Here is a 17,701-nt window from a genome sequence, read left to right on the forward strand (position 1 = left end):
AACCAGGAAGTGGGGTGAACCACATGGACAGAATGCTATACAATATACTACCTATATAAGAGACGGAGAGAGAAAAATGGAGGAAGCACAATGACAAAATTAAAAACACTCATGCTTATGTTAGACCTTAAAACTTACTCTCAAAGAAGAAAACACAACCATTAAACTCACTCCTAAAATATAAGGGCAAGTATATCAATACAAAACCTGCACTGATAATAGAGAACGAGAGATAAATTGTTTGGGATGAACGTACTTGCTCAAAGATGTCACGATATAGCTGTAGACATGTACTGTTGTTTTATTGACTTCCAAAAGGCATTTGATCGAGTTAAGAACTGTATATTTATCGAAGTTCTAAGATACGTTGTAATTACAAATTTGTATTGGAATCAAACAACATTAGTTTTAGTAGAATAAAATTAAGATAGCTATGATGATAACCAACGTTCTGAAAGAACATGGTACATGAAAAAGACGACATTCAAATAGGAAGAGACACGAATGAAGGGGTGCACTTCAATCTGGAGGTCTCAAAAACTAACTGACAGGCAGTCAAAAACATTGTAAACTATGAAAAAGTGGTATTGGTACTAAACTCATGCGAGCCGTATAAATCACCAAGAATGGATGATATTTATCCAGTGTCATTATAAAATGGATCAGAACTTTGTACTGCAGAAGATGCAATATACTAAGAAGGATGGAATACAGTTAGAGTACCTTACATTCCCAAACCGAGGACAAGAGAATAGGAAAAGACAAAGTCTCTAGGACCAATAAGTCTAATGTAATTCCTACAGCTACAGAAGACGTTAGATAAACTGCTCAACAGGTATATCAGGGATGAAATATTGGTACATAGTCCAATACATCAAAAACATGCCTATATAGCAGGAAATTCAATCAAGATAGCACTCCAGAGACTTTTATAAAAAGTGGAAAATACAATTGACAATAAATAAGTGATGATGGAAGCCTTTTTGGATATAGAGAGAGCCTTTGACAATACTTGGATAATGTCTATAACCAGTGCCTTGAGACGTAAATAAATCAATAATATTTGCTTGAGCTGGATAAAATATATGCTCAGAAATAGAATTCTTGGCTCTCTCAGCATCCTTGGAGAGATCGTGTTGGCAAGGGTCGACAAAGGACGCCCGCAGGAAGGAGTAGGTAGGGACCTGGTATTATTAGCTTTTTCATAGTATATAGTTTTGCTATATGCATCATCAAAGTCAAATTAACCTATCTGCTAATCCAGTGAGTAATGACTTAGGCAAAACGGTTTGCCTTAAAAATTATCAGACATAAAGGTTCAGGAAGAGAAAAATTACGATATAAAAAAACGATGTGTATCGTAACAAGCAGTACTATCTAATACGTAAAGCGAGTACTTACCGGCTCCTTGTGGTTCTACGCAAATCTCTTCACATTCTTCCTTAGTTTTGTAACGGTTTGCGTTACCTTCACAGCCACCATACCAGAAACGTGAGCAGCCACCATACTCCGTATCGAAGAACCATTTAACAGTGTAATTTCTGCATGGACCCTTTTCTTTGACAAGAGTACAACCAACTAAAAGTAAAATAGCATAAGATTAAGAACTACAACTACTAATAGGTCGTGTTAGTAGGTTCTTTGTAACTGGTTATATTAGGGCCAAATAAGAAATCTATAGACCATTGGTGGGTCCATATCCCGATCTTGCATTACTGTAATCCGTTGATTAGTGATCCGTGTAGTAGTATTTGGGAAACCCTGAAGAAGACATCGAAGAGGAGGTCGAAAGCTCAGCGCAATGATAATCGACGCGGTTCAACCCGGAAGACTGTTGAATTTAATTAATCTTAACTTCAGTTCGAGTCTCACCATTCTTCTATACGTTTTTTTTTGTTTTTTTTTCACTCATCAGAAAATACTTGTAAGAAACTCAAATTAAAAGATGCAGTCCATCCACGTTTGTAGCTGTAGCGACCTCTATATGAAGAACCATTTTTACATATGCAAAACACAATTAACTATAATAATTAATATAAAAATAGCCACCACTCCCGTAGCTAGAACTATTAAAAAATGGGATGTGTCAGATGTGTTTTCTTGTTTAGACCATCGACATATCTGTTTTGAAATAGTAGGTAATGCTATCAAGGTAGCCTATCAAGGAAACTTATCATAACAGTCTTACAATAAAACGTCAACTTGATAATACAACGACTAATCATTCTTCAATAGTATCTTCACATTAAAATGTTGCACAAAATAATAATATATACATTTTACCTTGAAGGTTCTGCGGTATTACAGCACATCCTTCGAAGTTCTCGCCCTTGGCTTCAGTAACGCCATCACTGCAACAACCAAATTTAGTATATTCACAGGTACATCTTTCGTTATTGGGTCCCGATGCAGGAGTTTTTTTCATCAGAACAACAGCCAAATTCAGTATTTCTGCAACCACAACCTAAACAGATATAGTAAAAAAATCATTTTTATCATCCAAACAAAAGATTGGAGTATTGATAGAGAAAAACCTTTTTGCATTCATTTTGCAAAATTAGTGTAAATAAAAATTACCTTGTCCTCTCGGTCCTTCGGCGGGCGTTATTCCATCTGGACAACAACCAAACTGGAATGTATGACACAAACAACCATCAAAGTCGGGTCCAGCTGCGGGAGTAACTCTATCTGGGCAACAACCATTCGCAGAATATTGACATCCACACCCATAGTTATAATAGCCTAAAGCAGCAGTTTTGTTATCTGGACAGCATCCATAAGGTGAACGTTCACAGCCGCAGTCAGCCTGGTTAGGTCCACTTGCTGGAGTAATGTCATCGGGGCAACAGCCAAATGTTGAATTAAGACAGCAACCCTCACCACTTGGACCATGGGCAGGAGTTTTACCATCTTGACAACAACCAAATTTGCTATCTGAGCATGGAAGGCCGCAACCCTGGTAGCCAGGACCAGTGGCCGTTGTAACTCCATCAGGACAACATCTATACGTTGCGAGTCTACAATCTGCTGGTAATGTTGTTTCGGTTGAAAATTCAGTAGTTGATATTGATGTTGTAGTTTCTTCGGATTCAGTAGAAACTGCACTTTCGGTAGTTCCCTCTGTAGTGGAGTATTCAGTTGTTGGTATAGGAGTTGTAGTCGATTCTGGACATCCTTTGTGTTTAGGACCTGTAGCTTCAGTAGAATTATCATTGCAACAACCGTATCTTGAACTAAAGCAAGCAGGAGGACAACCTTCATTATCATTTCCTTCAGACGGCGTCTTGTTATCAGGACAACATCCAAATAGAGTTTCTTTGCAGTGGGACGATGGACACCCAGCATTGTTTGGCCCAAGAGCTGCAGACACACCATCATCACAACATCCATATTTAGATTCCTTACAAGTTTCGGGCATCGGACATCCTTTATCAAATGGACCCTGAGCTGGTGTAATATTATCCCAACAGCATCCAAATGGTGTGCTCTTACATTTTTTAATCTTTCTTCTTCTACACAAACGTGGTTTTGGTAGGAATAGGTCTTTAACTGAAGAAGTAGAACTCTCTGTGCTTCCCGTATAATCAATTGTACTTTCAGTACTTCCCGTAAATTCAGTAGTACTTTCCGTGCTTCCAGTATATGCTGTTGAGCTTTCTGTACTTCCTGTGAATTCGGTTGTGCTTTCAGTACTACCTGTAAATTCAGAAGTACTCTCAGTACTGCCAGTAAATTCAGACGTACTCTCGGTACTGCCTGTAAACTCTGTGGTGCTTTCAGTACTTCCTGTAAACTCCGAAGTACTTTCCGTACTACCAGTAAATTCTGACGTACTTCCAGTAAGTTCAGTTGATTCTGATGATACTGTCGATTCTGTTGAACCAGTGAATTCGACTGTACTTTCTGGAGCTTCAGTAGAACCTGTAAATTCGGTGGTACTTTCTGGGGCTTCTGTAGAGCCTGTAAATTCTGTTGTACTCTCTGGAGCTTCAGTAGAACCTGTAAATTCGGTGGTACTTTCTGGAGCTTCCGTAGAACCCGTAAATTCTGTTGTACTTTCAGAAGCTTCTGTAGAGCCCGTAAATTCTGTTGTTGTGTCTGAAGCCTCTGTAGAACCTGTAAATTCTGTAGTACTTTCTGGAGCTTCTGTAGAGCCTGTAAATTCTGTGCTACTACTTGGCACTTCGGTAGAACCAGTAAATTCGGTTGTGCTTTCTGGCGCTTCCGTGGAGCCTGTAAATTCTGTTGTACTTTCTGAAGCTTCCGTAGAACCTGTAAATTCTGTAGTACTTTCTGGAGCTTCTGTTGAGCCTGTAAATTCTGTTGTACTTTCAGAAGCTTCTGTTGACCCGGTATACTCTGTTGTCGATTCAGGAGCTGCCGTAGATTCAGGGGACTCAGTTGAACCAGTAAATTCAACTGTGGTACTCGGTGATTCAGTAGATCCAGTGAATTCAGTTGTTGATTCAGGTACTTCAGTTGATCCAGTATATTCTGTAGTTGACTCAGGAGCTTCAGTTGATCCAGTATATTCTGTAGTCGATTCAGGAGCTTCAGTTGATCCGGTATATTCTGTAGTTGATTCAGGTGCTTCAGTTGAGCCGGTATATTCTGTAGTTGATTCAGGTGCTTCAGTTGATCCAGTATACTCTGTAGTAGATTCAGGTGCTTCAGTTGATCCAGTATACTCTGTAGTTGACTGGGCAGCTTCAGTTGATCCAGTATATTCTGTAGTTGACTCAGGAGCTTCAGTTGATCCGGTATATTCCGTAGTCGATTCAGGTACTTCAGTTGATCCGGTATATTCCGTAGTCGATTCAGGTGCTTCAGTTGATCCAGTATACTCTGTAGTGGATTCAGGTGCCTCAGTTGATCCAGTGTACTCAGTAGTTGATTCAGGAGCTTCAGTTGATCCAGTATATTCTGTAGTTGATTCAGGAGCTTCAGTTGATCCGGTATATTCTGTTGTTGATTCGGGAGCTTCAGTTGATCCAGTATATTCTGTAGTTGATTCGGGAGCTTCAGTTGATCCAGTATATTCTGTAGTTGATTCAGGAGCTTCAGTTGATCCGGTATATTCTGTTGTTGATTCGGGAGCTTCAGTTGATCCAGTATATTCTGTAGTTGATTCAGGAGCTTCGGTTGATCCGGTATATTCTGTTGTTGATTCGGGAGCTTCAGTTGATCCAGTATATTCTGTAGTTGATTCAGGAGCTTCAGTTGACCCGGTATATTCTGTTGTTGATTCAGGAGCTTCAGTTGATCCAGTATATTCTGTAGTTGATTCAGGAGCTTCGGTTGATCCGGTATATTCTGTAGTTGATTCAGGTGCTTCGGTTGATCCAGTATACTCTGTAGTTGACTCAGGAGCTTCAGTTGATCCAGTATATTCTGTAGTTGACTCAGGAGCTTCAGTCGATCCGGTATACTCCGTAGTGGATTCAGGAGCTTCAGTTGATCCGGTATATTCTGTTGTTGATTCAGGAGCTTCAGTTGATCCAGTATATTCTGTAGTTGACTCAGGAGCTTCAGTTGATCCAGTATATTCTGTAGTTGATTCAGGAGCTTCAGTTGATCCGGTATATTCTGTTGTTGATTCAGGAGCTTCAGTTGATCCAGTATATTCTGTAGTTGATTCAGGAGCTTCAGTTGATCCAGTATATTCTGTAGTTGATTCAGGAGCTTCAGTTGAACCCGTATATTCGATAGTAGTTTCAGGAGATTCAGTAGAACCAGTAAATTCGAGGGTAGTATCGGTAGAATCTGGTAATTTAGCACTTTTTTGGGTAGTACTTGTGACATCCCTTCCAAGATCAGACTCTATGAGAACTTCTGGCTCAGGAGTTGTGCTACTGACGGTCTTTTCAGTACTAACAGAAGGTTCTGTTGATATAGACGTTTCAGTGAAGATGGAAGTATCTGTTGATGATTCGGTAGTATCACCTGAACCTTCTACAGGTTGATCACCCATCATCACATCGTCGTAAGCAAATGGATCATCTCCTTGCATTTTTGGTTCTTCTTCTTCATCCTCCACCTAAAAGATGTAAAGTTTAAAATGATATTTGGTAATATTTTAATAAATTTTAATTACCCATTCTCCATCATCGCAATTAGTGTCAGGTACAATTTCAAAGTCGTCAGGATTTGGAGTCGTAGAAACACTTGAAGTAGTTGTCATTTCAAACGCTGATGTAACTTCAGTTTCTTTTGACTGCAGATCTTCACTTGTTGAACTCAAAGGTGTTGTAGCTTCCCGTTTTTGGGAAGACTCTTTTGTTGGTTCAGATTCATCAACAGATTGTGTTATGTCTGTCGGCAATATAGTATCTAGAACATACATTAATAAAGATATACTATAATAGATAAAAGATTGATTCTAGAAATACAACAGTAAAAAATTGTTTCAATAGCTTGAGGAATTTTTTTGGTGTTTTGGTATATCAAATAGGGTGAGGGCATTTTTGTTGGTATTAAAATTCTATATTGTAAATTTTTTTGTGTTAAGTATGGCATTAAGCATTCATTCATTTGCTTTTAATAATTACCATGTTTCGTGAATAGTGCGATAAAAAAAATAAATAAATAACTAAACTAGCATGTTTATTACCTTCAGAACATGGTGTTTCATTACATTTTTCATCAGCAAAGACAATTTTATCAGACCCACATGCAGAAGAATCAGCCACCTGGCCGTCTCTTATACAAATGAGTTTTCTAGATCTCGTGCCTCCACCACATGGTTTGGAACACTAAAAAAAAATAAAATGTTCTAAGAAAAATTTTTGTTTAAAAAAATTTAACAGATATTATTTACTGATTTTCTAATTTTTAACCAACATATCTACCATCTGCTATGATCGGAAAAATATCTCTTAAAACATTTAAAAGTAAATTACTGTATAGTGTATATACAGGGTGAGCCAAACCTCTTGATTTCTTTGCTTACGGCTAAACGATGGAGTATATAAAAATGTTTATAATAACGTATGTATATCAAAGATGTCTATAATTTAAAATTATTTTCCATTGTACAGGGTCAGTCAGATCAACGGAATGAACCAAAGTTGTGTTTTTTTTTTTAAATGAAACATCCTATATATTAAACCATTTTTGAATATATTTTTTAAGAATTTAAAGAGTATGTATAAGATTCTATACACTTATTCTAATATTTAATTGCCTTGATGTTTCACCTAAATAAAACTGATCGCATTCACAAGGTATTTTATAAACGCAATTCTTTGTTCTTTCTTGTTCATTGTTAGATTTAGTTTTAGATAAAATAGATCTCAATGTGTTGTTGTTTTGAATGATGTTGAAATGTTGAATTTATTTCCTATCTTTTTAAGTTTTTCTGATAATTCTTTTATGTATGGTATTGTTACTTTCTTCGTATTATTCCTTGTGAATGATGCAAGATCTCGTTCTAGGTTGTACTGTCCCTGTTCTATTCGGTTGATTGTTGAAAATTCCTTATTTATAAACGATGTTAACAAATATTTTTCCTCTAAGAACGAATTTTCGTTAGAGCAAGTAATTTTGGTTCTATCGTATAAGAATTTCATGATTCCCTTTTTAATATTGATATTGTGATTTGATTGATAATTTAAATATCTGTTACTGTGTTGGTTTTCTATACACCTGAGTCTCATATCCAGTACCGTTCTTAGAGATTACAATATCCAGGAAAGAAAGTGTTATTATATTCCTTTTCTATGGTAAATGTTATTGTCTCTCCTTTATCGTTTATATCATTCAGGAATGTGTCCAACAACTCTGATCCATGAGGCCATATTATGAGGATATATCATATCGGAATAGTATTATGATGTTTTTTTCCTGTTTTTTTCCTCATGAATCACTAACAGTAGAATTTTACTGTCACCATATCATGTGGTTGTCTTTTAAAGACGAATTACATGCTATGATTTTTTTCTGACGGATGTTGTCAAGTTAAAGTTGATTTCATGTAATTGAATGAACTCTCTTGCAATGAAGTCGTCCCAGGAACGCAACCTAGCATTATTGGCAATATCATTTTAAAGTCGTCTACTTTAAAATGTATAATATATGTCTCAATTGTCAATATAAATGAGTCGGATAAAATTAAATTATTAGATGAATTTTCACCAAGTAACAAAAAACGGTAATTTCCGAAGCGGAAATTGAAACGTCAATAAACTTATTTTAACCTTTAATTGTGGCTTATTTCCATTAAAATAGTAATTACTTTAAAAAATACATTCAAAAGTAGTCTAATATACAGGGTATTCTGTTAAAAAAAAACAAAACTTTGGTTCATTCCGTTGATTTGACTAACTCTATATAATCAAAACCAATTTTTCTTCGTCTTTGATATACATCAGTTTTTTTTACAATATTTTTATATACTCCAGTGTAATCAAAGTAAGCCAGAGGTTTGGCACACCTTGTGTGCTTTTTTAAGAACTAAATTGAAATCTTTACAGGTTATTGAAAAATAAATAATTATTCACCTTTAACTGGCAAACTTATAATTTTCCTAAGAACTTTTGATTAAATCGATAGTCAGTTAATGTGTATACTATATCATACGTTACCTCTCCCATAGGTCCAGTAAACCATTCTCCGTCACATTTCTCTTTTTCTCCAGTACAGTTTCTCATAGTTTCAAAGTTTTTGGAAGGATCACACTTGGAGTCATCTACCGTTTCTACTCCTGTTGGCGTCGAAATACCACAGATAATAGTTCGTGTCTGAACTCCTGCGCCACATGTTACTGAACACTAAAATCAGTAAAGCTCTTTTTATCAACTAAAATATCAAAGCTGGAGAATCAAAATCCTACTGTCGAAATGTTCGCGCCAATCTCCGGTCCAATCCCATCGCTGAACCCCACGCCAACCTCCACCCAAACCACGTCACCATCGACGGTATAAATTAACCATCCTCTGTTCCCAGTGGCAGTAATGCATTGAATGGTGATCAGTGTAGTAGTGTCTGGGGGCTCTTGAGACTGAGACCTCAAAAGCCCTGAAGAAGACATCAAGGAGGATGTCGAAAGCTCGGCGCAATGATAATCGATGCTGTTCAACTCGGAAGACTGGTGAGTTTAATCCTAATTCTTGTAATAGAGAAGCGATGGGAGGATGAGGTGGATGAGGAGAATTTTCGATCGTAGAGGGCTAAAGATCATAGCGAATGGAGTGGTTGGCTAAGGAAGACCAGAGCTCTTTGAGATCAACGATTATGACAGAAACTAACTTAGATTTCATAAGAACAAGTAGAGAATCGTCGTAAATGAGAGCATAAAAGCAAGAGCTACTGATTATAGATGCAAGAATACAAAATGGAAATAGCAAGAGAATGGCCAGGAAGAGAAAAATACAAACGCAAAGAAGATACACTACTGCTCTGGAAATAATTTACTATATAAAAACAAAGAGAAAGTTTTCAATAAACGTGTACTTACTGTCCTAATATATGGTGCTAAAACATTTACTATTACAAAAAGGAATAGTAAATGGAAACGAAACACGACTTTTACGGAACACAAAAAGAAATATGGAGAATGATCAGAGGACAAAGAAAAGATATGAACGAACTAATAAAAACAAAACACATTCAGAAGGAAACATGAGTAAACTAATTTCGATCCCTATTTGCTAAAGGTGACGATAATGAACCACCAACACCAAAGGTGACGACAAGCGAAGAAATAAATATTGAGGAGGAAGAGGTAAAGGAAACAATAAGGAAATTAAAAAATAGAAAATCTAAAGTACTCCTAAAGTACGGAGGATCAGATCTTAACAAACAACTATTAAAACTAACCCAAAAAATAATAAAACAAAACAGAATTCCTCAAGAATGGAGATCAAGCATCCTAATACCTCTATTCAAAAAGAGAGACAAATCGTACCCGGCACATTACATCTTTGAATGAAATTATAACACTAACAGGAGAACAACAAGGTTTTAGGTCGGGAAGATCATGCATCGACGCTATATTTATAATCGCAAGAGAAATCATTAGAATACAACAAACCTGCATGTCTAGGAATAATCAAAACTATTGAAAATATCTACAAAAACAAACACAATAAAAGTGAAAGTAGAAGAAGAAATAACTGACCCTATTGAAGCTGGCAATGGGATAAGACAGAAAGATTTCCTGAGTCCTCTATTGTTCAACCTGATTATGGATGAAATAATAAAAAAGTAAGAACTAAAAAAGGTTACCAAATGGGAGAAAAACAACTTAAAATAATCTGCTACGCAGACGACGCAATACTACTCTTTTAAAGTGAAGATGATTCACAACGTATGCTGTACCAATTTAATATAACCGTCAGAAAATTTAACATATTAATTTCCCCAAAAAAGACAAAATGCATGGTTATTACAGCAAATTTACTAAGATGTAAATTTGAGCTGGAATGTCAGATAATAGAACAAGTGATGGAGTTTAAATATCTAGACATCACATTATCTCGCTACAGAAAGCTTGAAATTGAAGTGGATATAGTAAACAGAGCCGCAGGTTTCCTGAATGAATCAATTTGGAGTAATAAAAATATCGGGAAAGAAATGAAAGTCAGAATTTATAAAACAGTCATCAGACCTATAATGATTAATGATATACGTGGCAGAAACGCGACCTGACAAAGAGAGGACAAAAAGGATGTTACAAACAGCAGAGATGAAAAAAACACTCGATGAAAAATTGATCGTAAGACACAATGGGATAGAGCTAGAAGTACAGATATTCGACGTAGATGCAAGGTGGAGAACATCAAAAACTGGGTAAGAAATAGAAGAGTAGAATGGAATGATTATATAAGCCGAATGACAACAAATAGGAAGACGATCAGAAGGAAGTCCTTCGAAAACGATGGAACGACAACTTTCTGGTGGCATATTAAAAAACATAGTCATGTCTACATAAAAATAAGAAGAAAAAGAAGAGAAAGAAAAAGAAATAAACAAAAAATATATGAGAAGGATGAAAAGATTAATTTTGAGAAGAATAAATCAAAAGGAGCTAGTTCCAAATCAACTGATCAGGAAGAAGACGGGGGTACAAGACGCTGTTAAGGCTACTTTTCATCTAAAATGTAATTGGGCCGGATATGTTGGTAGAATTTTATTCTGCGAGCGAGAAAACTTCTACAAACAACCCCAGAGAACAGTAAACAATATATCACAGATGATTATATGTTCATTATGGGTGACTTTAATGCCCGTATTGGTGATGACCTAGTACCAGGAATAAAACAACGATATATCTAGGATGCAGAAATGAAAACGGTTATTTTCTGCGGTACAAATAACTCATGTATTAATAGTACTTTTTCCCTCACAAATAACAACACGAGTATACAACAAGTATATTATTGCCAACCATCAATGAAGATGGTACCACAAGACAAAGTTAAATTATTTTAATTAAAGGCCATCTGAGTAGATGGCGCCCTTTGTATGCTGCCACTAAAGTAGAAAAATATGCACATACACCCTCCCGATAGCTTTTAATTTTTAGATATCTATGCATGTCTGATAATAGGCAAAAACCTTAAAATAACGATAAGTATCAAAAATGCTAATTAATTACCTCACTCCATTGACTGGCATACCATAAATATTGGCACGGTGTCATTTCACATTCACGAATTATTTGGGGTTTTCTATCAGCGTCACAAAGCTCGTCAGGTTGGACCTCAGAATCTTCGGTGGCACACAATACTTTCCTGGTTTCTTGTGTCAACCCACATGCTCCACACTGAAAGATTTTTTTAATAATATTTTATAGCACGTAACAATTTTTAATTGGACAAAATATTGTAACGTTCCGTCACTTCATTAATCTGTACACATGTTTAATAATGATCTAGCTATAGATAGCTATTAGAGAGCTATACAAGGCATGTAAATATTAGCAGTCGTAGGTCTCTAATAGGACCGTATTTAGGATTATCTTTTCGTTTGGCCGAAAGTATTATCTTGTAAAATACGAAATTTATTTATATTTTAATTGTGCAAAAATGTGAGAAAAAGAACCTGATTGTTTTTAGTTGATATCCGACGATAGGAGCCATTCATACAGGACGAAAAAAACCAAGAAATTATTTTTTTATCTCAAAAACGGCAAACACATTTTATATATAGGGTGTTTTCGAAAATATAAGTTTTATGTATAATTTTTGTTATAGTTGATTGTACGGTTCTTCCCGAGAACTTAGTAATTTCCATTTATCTGACCGCGGAAAGTTTTCCAAACATTTCATTCGCCTCCATGGGAAGGATTTTTTACTAAATTTTTTTCTAATCTGCTTACACGAAAATATTTCCAAATTTTCCAAAATTCTTATAGCAACTGGTTTTTCGCGTCTACGAAATTCAATTCATTCTACTCGATGCGACATAACAAATTCCCGACTGTTCAAAACCTACAATGATATCCACTTTCACCATATCTATCCATTATTATGGGACACTTTCGATCGTCTTTCTCACCAAAAAGTCATCCTTCCGACCGACAAGGGTAAACTTCTCAATTCCACAGAATACAAACGATCCCATCACCTATCTAGAAAAAAACTACCAAATCTATCATAAAGAAGTCCACTCTACCTCCAGACATCAAAAATCTTTTAGACCCAGTGAAAAATCATCCAAGATTCCAAGAATATACGGCCTGCCAAAAATCCATAAGCCCAATGTCCCCCTAAGACCTATCGTCAGTGCATACAACTGCCCCATTCAGAAATTGGCAAAACATCTCGCCTTACCCTTACAACCATTAGCCGAAAATGCCTCATTGATCTTCTGAAAAAATTTTTATTTCACCCTCAGACACACTAGTTAGTTTTGACATTTTTTCTTTGTTCGCCAACATTCCTATTGATGGAACCATCTCCATCTTGGTCTCTAAACATCAAATCTCTCAAGACACATTATCTCTTATAAAACACTGAATGTCTAATACATATTTTTTATTTCAAGATAATTTCTATCGTCAAATCAAAGGTGCCCAATAGGATCCCCCCCTTTTCCCGTAATAGCTGATATCTACATTGAACATTTCGAAACAACAGCACCGTCCTCATAAAATCTCAAACCCACCTGCTGGTTCGGTACGTGGCTGACATCTTTGTCATTTGGCCCCATGATAAAGACAAATTATATCGCTTCCTCTCCCACCTGAATGGCATACATCCCAGTATTCAATTCACGACAGAAGTTGAGTCTGAAGAGTCTTTGTCATTCCTTGAGTGGTGTACCGTAAATTCACTCATACAAACCGTTATCTCAAGTCCTAGTCACATCATCACCGCGCCCAACTTAATACAGTTCAACACTCTTATTTCCCGTTTCATACGACTTAGCGACGACAATCACAGATCATCCGAAATTATTGCAATAAGGCAAGCACTCTCACAAAATGGCTACCATAAAACCTAAATCAATAGGAGCATTCAAAAACATCTAAAAACCACTCCATTAAAAAAAGAAACCTGGCCACTCGATCAACCCCAAATCTTTCTATTTTTTATCAAAGGTATCCGTGAAGCCATCGAAATTGAAAAATGCCCTAACAGCTTAAACAGAGCCGATGACGCTAGAAGACTGCCGGCAACATGGAGACTGCTGCTTCAGCGACACCCCGCGCCAACCGATCCCGTTCAAACCATTTCCGCGCATACCGTTCCTACGGATACCGTTCCCGCGCATACTGAACACAGGGTAAGACCGGTCGTAACCATCAGATATCAAATTTTATCAGTCTTTACGAGGTTGGTCAAAAAATATGAATTTCGCTTAAGAGTAAATTATCTTTATATTTCACAATACCGAAAATTGTTATAATGAAACGTAGTTTGGAATTAAAAACTATGTTTTAATATGGAATTACATCCTGCTAATTAAAAAAATGTTGCAAATTTTTCTCAGGGTAAACGTCCAATTTTACTGGCCTATAAAAAATCATTAACACATGAGTCACTTGCTACAATTGTGGTACTTTACTATAGCGCATGCAACGTGTAAAGTTGCATGCACTATATATACACGAGATGCAAACGTGTTTCTCAGTTTAAATAATTCAATAATTCAATTATTTAAAATGTATAAACTAATTCTGTAAACGCGTTCAATATTTTTGCCGACTCAACTATTTTTTAATATGCATTGTGACGTTCAACGTCTCTCGTAGATACCTAAATAATTTTGTAATTTACGCAATGTGTCTAAAAAATGTTATACTACAAAATACAAGACTGATTTACCCCTGACCACTCTGATGTGACCCAGTCGACACCTTCACATGGTCTCAAATTGCACGGTTGTTCTGTAGAAGGCTTCTTTTCTACTGCATCACACTCAGCGTCTGGCAAGATCGTTTTTCTATTATTCTCTTCTTTGTAACATGTTATTTTTCTCGTCTGTTTTCCTGCGCCGCAAAGATGATCGCACTAAAACAAAGAAATCAGATACTCTAATATATACAGATAATGGAATTTTGAAAACCTTGATGTTTGGAATAAAAACAATATGAGGCATAATTTAGTTTCATCAGCGCAGTGTTATTAAAATCAGTATACACTACGTTAAATTTTGGATAAGATATTGCACACTACATACAGCGCTAAAATCGACAACATTGCCTCTTTGATCAACGTAGTTGTAATTCTCCGTTCCCGTCCGACAACTAGACAGAAAACGAGAAAACCATTTAGTAATATATAACAATGCATGGAATATACACCTCCGTCCGTCGAGTTTTGTTTTCATTACGTATGCCAGGTTCATTTCTTTATAACATAAACTCGATAAAAATACACTGAACTTTATAAGGCGGTGCATTTGTATCGGTTTTTAATAATGTGAACAATTTTTTATGATTGAATTAAAAATAAAAGCGCATTTTTTAAAAAGATAAAACAAAACTATACTCTTATTGAAAATAAAAAATAATTCCTAATAAAATAAGAAATAATTATTTATGCCCTACACAAATGATTCAAACATTTGATCTGCTGAACAGTATCCTCATCTGTCATAAAAACTTCTGCGGACAGATGAAAGAGTTTCTGCTGTAACAGAATTGGAGATTCCTCTTATTTGGTTTTTAATTCATCCAAATTTCGGGCTCTAGCCTCAGGATGATCATAAATGATGCTTTTTAAATGTCCCCAAAAGAAGAAGTCCATGGGTATCCAAGTATTGTTTAAGTACCCCCAATTATTCGAGCGTTGTGAACTGAACAGCCGAGTCGTCTTGATGAAACCAAACATTCTTCAGATTTACATTAGGAAGATTAAGAATAGCGGGAAGAACATGATTCTGTAACAAATCGAGAGATACTCTACTATTTAAGTTATCCTCAATAAAAAATGGACCTATTATGTGGTCTCCTAAAATGCTAGTCCAAACGTTAATTATTTGAGGACGTTGAGAAGATTTGAGAAGATTCATCAGTGAATAAAATGGTTTTAATAAAATTTGGTTCATCATTAGCCTTCGTTATTAGAATTTCACAAAACTCCATTCTTCGAAAGTAGTCGTCTGGATAAAGCTGCTGCGTTTTCATCTAACATCTAACTCTCTAGCAACGCGTCTACTTGAACATGTTGAATCTACATGTTCAAGTTGATTGTTGCACAAATTTGTGTATCCCGGTATCTCTTTCCTCAAATTTGCTGGTGACACTTTTTGAGCGTGATATTTTCTGCAATAACAACTCAAAACTTTTAACAATATTATGAATTGACTGTATGTAAGGAATTGGTCTCCCCTCAAAAAACACGGAAAATAAATCTACACGCTGTTACCATAGACCAGAAGTACCACCATAAAACCATTTTAGTATTTGAACCTTTTCTGCTGGCGTATAAACAGACATGTTTTTAACAAACATAAATTAAAAATCTACGCTGCTATTGTTTTAAACAACCACAGTATAATGACAAATTATATTAGTGGTAACGTGTCAACGTATGTTCGTGAAAAGTCGACAACGCGCTGTGTTACCATTAATGAGGCTTATATCTAGTTTAAAACTTAACGTACTGTATATTGCTTCAAATTGTCTCAATCCTATTGCCTCAAAAGAAAAGTATTTGACCAATGCGTATTACCGGTCATGACCTATGGGGCGGAAACTATGACTCTTACGTCATTCGCAATGTACTATTACGAATTAATAGTAATTAAATTAACACCAACTATTCCTTCGATAGCTCTGGCAAGATAAATGAACTTTTACTCATAGGTGCAAATAATTATCAAAATTTAAATGGTTGCAATAAACAATCAAAAACAATTTATAGGTACAGGTAAAACTAGGTAAAAACTTACCGCTTTGTCTAATTACCAGGATTTACACTACTTTATGAAACAACGAACAAAACGAATTCAATATGAGTGCATGAGTTCACTTGTCAGGTTGCGTCTTTCCTTCTTAACGACTTAAGCTCTTGTGTTTTAGCGGGACGCATTCCACGAGCCCGATGGAGGTGCTTATAGGGATCGTAGGAATACAGGAAGGACAAATGTATTGATTAGTTTACACAACCATATTTGAATTTGAACAGTTGTAATTAAAGATGGGACGTTACTGTGAGCCGAACAGCGCATGTCATAAGAGATACTAGCTAAGCTATGGCCACAAAATGTATTTCAGTCAGTAAGGGTGTAGATGGCACAGAGTAAAGATAATTTAAATTAAAGGCATTACACACTACAGTGGGGTTTTTGGTGCATGTACACTGCATTATAATAAGTTGAAGTTTAAGTCAGAAATAGTAGCTTATTGTATAAAGCGCTAAAAATAACTCAAATGCTAAAAAAATAGATGTACTTATAGAAGACAAAAATAATTAAACTAAAAAAACAATTCAATGCTTTCTACGATCAATAAAAGTTTAAGAAAGTATCGAATTGATTAATTAAGTTAAAGGTACAGTGATGTAATATACCTTAGATCGAGTACAAGTCCCCTCGTAGAAGACAAATTAGTTAATCAGTGAACATGGCATACGCATCTTCAGAGAATGAACAAAAACTAAGTTATGCATTCAATAAGTAAGAAAAAAATGCTTACCGGCTTCCATGGTTCAATATACCACTTTGGACACTGTTTTTGGACATTACACTTCATTTCTGTTGGGGGTTTGGATTGTCCAAAACAGTCACTACCACTCACAACCTCTTGAACTCCGCTTGCGTTTAATTTTTGGCAAACAAGTTTTCTGGTTTGAACGCCACCTTCTTCACCACACGGTACTGAACAGTCACTCCAATCTGAAGGATACCATTCTGGCAGGCAGTCTATTTCGCTACAAGTCTTTACGTCTTCAGGTTTACTATGCGAGTCGCATAGGGATTCCGGTACTGGTTCTAAGGAATTCCTACCGGCGCAGCTGACATTTCTGTATTGAATACCTTTTAACATATTAATTTTATTATTATCTTGAGGTAACACATTATAGATTGAATATTGTATGTAATTATACGGCTATTTTTTATCATCAAAACCTGATAAATATACAAAAATAGATGCAACACTGTTCACTTAGTGTGAACCAACCTTAACATGAGTTGGTTCACATGTGAGGTCACGTCTGTCACTTGTCACTTGAACAGATACATTTAAGCAAGTCAGGTGGAAGCACAAAATAATAAATATTACACTAAGAATAGTTGTTTCTGTTTCTAT

The 17,701-nt window shown here is 35.9% G+C and overlaps 1 protein-coding gene across 1 annotated transcript in view; it reads right to left on the minus strand.

The window, feature by feature from the left end:
• Nucleotides 1–17,701, minus strand: part of LOC140443105 (papilin-like) — a 366,758-nt gene that overhangs the window by 49,429 nt on the left and 299,628 nt on the right. The window contains 10 exon segments of the mRNA XM_072534177.1: nucleotides 1,402–1,578; nucleotides 2,284–2,419; nucleotides 2,421–2,464; nucleotides 2,578–6,037; nucleotides 6,095–6,330; nucleotides 6,611–6,752; nucleotides 8,583–8,768; nucleotides 11,597–11,764; nucleotides 14,271–14,456; nucleotides 17,087–17,427. Coding sequence (XP_072390278.1) covers nucleotides 1,402–1,578; nucleotides 2,284–2,419; nucleotides 2,421–2,464; nucleotides 2,578–6,037; nucleotides 6,095–6,330; nucleotides 6,611–6,752; nucleotides 8,583–8,768; nucleotides 11,597–11,764; nucleotides 14,271–14,456; nucleotides 17,087–17,427 — 5,076 coding nt within the window.

This window comes from Diabrotica undecimpunctata, chromosome 6, assembly GCF_040954645.1.
Source record: "Diabrotica undecimpunctata isolate CICGRU chromosome 6, icDiaUnde3, whole genome shotgun sequence".
Classification (NCBI taxonomy): Eukaryota; Metazoa; Arthropoda; class Insecta; order Coleoptera; family Chrysomelidae; genus Diabrotica; species Diabrotica undecimpunctata.